Raw genomic sequence first — 6,034 nt, 5'->3', positions numbered from 1 at the left:
GGGGGCCGGCGCTGTTTCCTGGGGCTGCCTTCCCTTGACCGTCCCGAATGGCAAGTAAACAATACGTTGGCTTGGATAATGCGCGAGTCTGAAACTACCGAGGCCGGCCTGCGAGCTAGCACGGAGGGCAGCCCCGGCCGCCAGCTTTGTAGCGGTTCCTGCTTACAAAAGGGTTCTCGGAGACCGGGCTGGTGAGGACCTTGGAGGGGGTGGGGAGGTTTTCAGTTCCGAAGGGAAAGGCAGCGGGCGCTGCATGGAGGGTTTAAGTGTGAGAAGTAGTGTGGGGGGAATAGGCACGACCCCCCTCCACTCCTCTAGTAAACACTATTTTTGAAACAGTGGCAGAAAGGATCTGAGTGAGCAGGATTCGGTATTGCTGGGTCTTTTAAAACATTCCTCCTGGTTTGCAAGTCTTTTGTTCCAATCCAGGAGAAATCCGGTGAATCACCTAATTAAAATCAAGACATGAATTAAGCATCCATTTTTGTACTACAAATTGCCAGCGCTCCGTTTGTCCCTCCCTTGGTCTCCATTAAAAAACACCAGAGACGTTGTTAAAGGGGGGCAGATTTTGCCTCTAGCTGCCAGTTCTGCTTTCTATTTCACTGACTATCCCAGGACCTAAATTGCTTGGCTATGTAATTACTAGAGTATAAGCCTATTTAACTTAAAAGCTTTCTTTCTTTTTTTTTTTTCCAACTCTAAATGAAACTTGATGAGGGCCCGTCCTTAGTTATCAGGGGAGTCAGTTTCTGGTCAGTCCTCTTGATTCATCTCTTTTAGATTTAATCAGCATTAAGGTATTGCTTGTCCTTAAGAGCTTTAGCTAATGGGGTTACTGGATGCTTTTCTCAGTGTAATGTTTCCTTTTCAAAAAAAATATACATATATATTTACCTCTCACCAAAGAGGGGGGCGGGGAAGAGCTTGCAATCTCCTCCCTCCCTCTCCCCTTTTAAAAAGGAATTCGGAGCGATTAAAACGTTGGGGGAAACAGTTTAAAGACCTAGGGCAGGAAATGCAGATTCATTTGGGTTAGGGCTGAAATTGTAACAAAAAGCAATTCCTCGAGTAAATGCATCAGATAAATCAATTTACATAAAGGTATGATGCATTCGGATAAATGCAATGCTAATGGGTTTTAGAGTGGTCTTGTTTCCAAAGTCTCAGGGTTTTGTTACAGCTTAATTGGTGCAGTTCTTATTCTGGTTTATTGTGCGGTCTCTGGACACACGTTCCGGGACTCTTTCGGAGGAAATGTGTTTAAAATCGGCCTATTTAAGGAACCCGAGTTCTTTCGTTCCCTTCCCCTCGGTTTTTTTTTTTTTTTTTTTTTTTTCAGCAGCCAAGTTGGGCCGGGGACAGGCAAAGTTCGCCCTCTCCCTTCTGAGGTATCAGCTGAATGTCTTGAGCAGATAGCTGGGAGCCTGGGGGGAGCCACACTCTCGGCTTACAGAGGACAAAGACAAAACAGGCTGCTTAATTGGCAGTAAATAACTTGATCTTTTTATAGAATAAGTGACTGGAGGAACACTAGGACTTTATTGGACTCCGGGTTGGAGGCAACAAATTAATCGGTTTAGGCTAAGCTTTATAAATTGATTCCCATATTATAGCCCAGTTGCTTCTCTCATGACATTCATTAGGAAGAGTGGGGAATTTTTAAAAGCAGTTTTGGTGACAGCCGGACTGGCTCGCGTGTTACTTGTGCATCCTTTAATAGTGCCTTCTCCTATATTATCTGTACCCCTCCCCGTACCCACCCCCCACCCCCTCGGAGGAACAAAGCTTTAGCATTTAAATTGCTGATCAAGGGCAGATTAGTGAGACCAAAGTGGAGAGTGTTTGTATAGGAAGTTAACAGGCATCCTAAAGTTCAATGATCTATTATTCTTGCCTGTGTCCTGAAAACCCAGAGAAAACACTCATTGATCTTCAAAATGAAATGAGATTTGGAACAATAATGGGAGATGGCGGTCACCACAATGGCATGTGAAAGGTGCTGTTTAAAATACGAAAAACCAGTTTCGCAACTTTACACACCGCCCCCGCCCCTTGCCCCCACCCCTTCTCGGGTCCCCGAGCCTCCCCTCCCACCACCATGCTCTCCATCTCCCCTCTGCCTGTTCCTCCCTCCCTTCTCAGAAAACCGAACTATTTCCAACTTGTGAACTGCAGCTGCACTTCCCAGGGCAGAGCTCGGGAGGGAACGTGGCTCCAGCAGAGGCCGCCTCCCCACTCCCCTCCGCTCGCACTCGGGGCTCGGCCGGGGCTGGGGTTTTTTTTTGGTGGAGCGCGCGGCCGAGCCTCGCTCTCGGAGTTTTGACAGCACCCAAGCTGGAATTGTCAGCAGTGGGGAGCGCTGGAAAGTTGAGAGGAGCTCGTGGCCTCAGAACAAAGCTTGAGAAAAGTAAACAGGCGGCTGCTGCCGGCGAGCCTCCCTCCTTCCCTCTCCCCTCACCCTCCTTCCCGCCCTTGCCCTGCTGCTTCCTTCCAGCAGGTCTGGGGGGGAACTGTTCGCTAGCTCACGCGGCACTTACTAACTTTTGCATTGCCCGTGTTTTTTTTTTTTTTTTGTTTTTTTTTTTTTTTTTTTTTTTTGTATTTCTCTTCCTTCCCCCTTCCCGCCTTCTGCAGACCATGGTGAATCCGGGCAGCAGCTCACAGCCGCCCCCGGTGACGGCCGGCTCCCTCTCCTGGAAGCGGTGCGCAGGCTGCGGGGGCAAGATTGCGGACCGCTTTCTGCTCTATGCCATGGACAGCTACTGGCACAGCCGGTGCCTCAAGTGCTCCTGCTGCCAGGCGCAGCTGGGTGACATCGGCACGTCCTGTTACACCAAGAGCGGCATGATCCTTTGCAGAAATGACTACATTAGGTAAGACTTGGCTGCCCTTCCCAAGATGGGAAAGTAGAGCAATGGCAAGGCCAAAGGTTGCCAAGGGTTTTAAGGAAAGGAGCAGAGCTCCTAGGAGAATACCTTGTAGTCTCAAGAACCTGCTGGTTGGCTGAATTTAAGGGGTTCAAGAAGCATGTGTTAATCTTCAAATTTTTAATGACAGATTAATGGTGAAGGCTATACTAAATAAAAACTGCCCCTCGGGTGCCGCGAGGTGTGCAAAAGTTGGGCACTCTGGGGACCGAAATTTTAAGTGGTCAGCCCCAACCGGGACCCTCTGCTAAAAATAAAACATTTCCAGTGAGAGTTAAGCTGCTTTCTTAAAGCAAGGTAGGGATCTACATAGAATGGAGACAAAAGATTGATTTAAAAGTGAAATTAGTGAGAAATGATTTGCCTTTTGTGGCTAATTATGATATTGACATAAGCACCTTTAAACTTTTTTGCCTGTAAAACTGATTCATTCTTTGTGTTGTGTCTCCTTGTGAAAAATGCTGATTACCCATCAGTTTAAAGACTTGTAGTACTTACAGGAAAAAACCCCAAAAACTTAATGGTAACGTTTCTCTTTATATACTGTTACTTGGAGGCTTATGCTGCTGTGTTAGTGTGTGGTTTGCGATGTAGAATCTGTAGCTTTTAACTATTGAGGAATAGTCCGATTGGGGGCTTATTGTTGTCATTTGTGTCATTACCCTTAGTTCCCAAAAGAGAGTCAGGAAAAGAGACTATAGAATATACTAATCTTGCATTTTAAAGCAATGTATAGGAACATTCATATGGCAGTGTAAGCAGTCTTTTCCAACAAGTTTCGGTGCAATTAATGGAAAGAATTCAGGAGGTCAGGTGCCTATAGGATCTTTTCAGGTGAACTCAAGCTACTTAAACTCATTAATTTGAAAGGAGGCATTTGAAGGATTACACATTTAATTTGAGTAAATGGTTTGATAGACTGATGCACATGAATGCTTCTAGGAGGTGTTTTGTTTCAACATCCAGTAATTAAAAAAAAAAAAGCCATGCACACCGTTAATACTAGAGAAGTGCTCAAGAACCGCTCACTTTGAAAAAGAATTGCATTCTATTTAAATTTCTGCTCTAAACCGTTTTCTTTATAATGATTAGCAGAAAATTTTGTTCTTTTTTTTTTTTTCAATGGCAGCAAATCAGTGGACGAGATATTTTGTTCAAAGTTTAGCTCCATTGTGATTCCCTCACTCTGCAGTTAAAACTGAAAAGGATCCCTATGTGGCTCAGAGCTGAGTGTGTGTATAGTTAGCCCAGTGATATCCTTAGTGTAAAATGATGGAGTAAAATGACATTTGATTTTTCCAGTGAAGCAACCTATGTCTACTCTGCTGGCATCCTCCATCAGCCAAGGTAAAGAAATACATGATGGGAGAGGGCTTTTACTTAGAAATTAAGATGGCAGCATTAATTTCACTAAGTGTTCTTTTAGAGGTAAATGTTGGAAAACCAGCAGGAGCATGAGTGCAATGGTTTCTGGACCTCCTTCCAAGCAGTGCCTTGAGCTTTGACAGTATTGTAATTAAATAGAGAGCAAAACTGTGGTAAGAAAGGACGGTGGTTTGAAGTGGAAAAATTGACAGTGCTGTTCAGACACGGTGAATGGTACAGATTCATCTCTTCTCCAAGTGCCTTCAAAAAACCTTTGCTTCTGATTACCACTAATTAAAAGGAAGATGGGTCCACTTGCATTCCCTCAGGACAAGTTTAGGCAAGTGGGTTCCTGGGACTCTCCATTCCTTTCCCTATACTTGAGGCCAAATATAAATGCCCATTTGTTGTTTTCGGTGGCTTAACGGAGCAGTGGAGGGGGTATGTGCCGGGGGAGCCGTATTAATTGGGTCCTTGTTCTCATTCCTTTCTTTTTTCCTCTGCATTTAAAAACTGGAGCCAGGCCTTTTCTTGAACTGGATGCTATCTTGAAAGCCTTTTAGATCCGTCTCGGAGGGATGAGTTCTAGCTCAGCACCAAATTGCTGGCCTCAAACTCTGTCTGCTCAGGGCTCATCAGCAGCTGACACTCTTCGCCTCCCCCCCACCCCCACTCCCCGCTCCTAATTTAAGGAATTTCTTCAGTGTTTCCTCCCTCTGCCCATCAAGATGCCAAAAGGTGGAAAGGTGGGAGGCCTGCACTATCCTTTTCCTCGCAGGTACCCCTCCTCTGGAATCTCGCTGCAGGACACTTGTTGGAGGAGCTTTCTAGTTTGAAGTTCAGTGATGACGGGTTGGGCTCCAGGTCCTGGGAGGGCGAGGAAATGCGCCAGGAGCGCCGGTGGTGGTCCCGGTGAGCCTTTTCTTGCCGGGCCGGGGCCGGGACTGGGACTGATCCATGGGCCACTGAAGGGCGGAGTAATCCGCTCTCTGGCCACCAGGTGAAGGGGACCGACCCTGCGGCCCTGTGGCCTGGCTGGGACCACAGAGCGACTTATTAAGGGCTTTTAAACTGTCTGACTTTGAGGTTGTGAGCTTTGTGAAACAACCGAGATCTGGCTAAAACGCCGCGGGAGAGCCGGGAGGTGTACGTGTGTACGTGTGTGTGTGTGTATGGCAGGGGGAGGAGGGGCGGGCGTTGGTAGTATGGGCACTGCTTTTCCCAGTCCCCTCTTCCCTGGGCGACCAAGTGTGGATTGGGCAGAGCTGGGCTTCTGCCTCCTCTCCCTCCAAGATTTCAGATAAAGCGGCTGCCTTGCTGCAGCGAATCCGCACAATTAAAAGCTTTAATTAGTGGCTCCTCCATTTTCTTAGTTCTGATGGGCTTTATCTAATGAGATCTGGTCTCTGGCTTAGATCTGCTCCGAATGACGTGTCCGCAATGAATGAGAGCTGCGTTGCAAACAAAACATTTAATTAACAAAATTGGCCTCTAAGAGAGGGAGGGAAAGGCAGGGGTGGAGGTGGAGAGGAGGGGAGAGTGAATCTTAAAGGGGCCAACCCCTGTCTCCCCTCCAACCCCCCTCATTTTACAAAAGTTGGCCAACCTTGCAACTGTCCCCTTCCTCCCCAGCCCCCGACCCCCCAGCTCAATGCAAGCGCCACCAAGTAGCTTCGAAACTCCGTTTCTCTTTTCTCCAAACCCTTCTTCCTCCGCCCCCACCTCGGGCTCGGAAAGTG

At 47.1% G+C, this 6,034-nt stretch overlaps 1 protein-coding gene across 2 annotated transcripts in view; it reads left to right on the top strand.

Moving 5' to 3' along the window:
- Positions 1 to 2,303: 2,303 nt before the first annotated feature.
- Positions 2,304 to 6,034, top strand: part of LMO4 (LIM domain only 4) — a 36,911-nt gene continuing 33,180 nt past the window's right edge. The window contains exons 1-2 of one of the 2 annotated variants that reach the window (XM_015562053.1): positions 2,304 to 2,410; positions 2,638 to 2,876. In XM_015562053.1, the coding sequence (XP_015417539.1) occupies positions 2,641 to 2,876 (236 nt within the window). In that variant the 5' untranslated portion in view covers positions 2,304 to 2,410; positions 2,638 to 2,640. The remainder of the gene's footprint in view (positions 2,411 to 2,637; positions 2,877 to 6,034) is intronic. The other variant, XM_006760796.1, reaches the window with a different exon arrangement.

This window comes from Myotis davidii, unplaced genomic scaffold (genome assembly GCF_000327345.1).
Source record: "Myotis davidii unplaced genomic scaffold, ASM32734v1 scaffold156, whole genome shotgun sequence".
NCBI lineage: Eukaryota > Metazoa > Chordata > Mammalia > Chiroptera > Vespertilionidae > Myotis > Myotis davidii.
The sequence above is the reverse complement of the archived record's forward strand: the minus strand, read 5'-3'. Positions and strand labels throughout refer to the sequence as shown.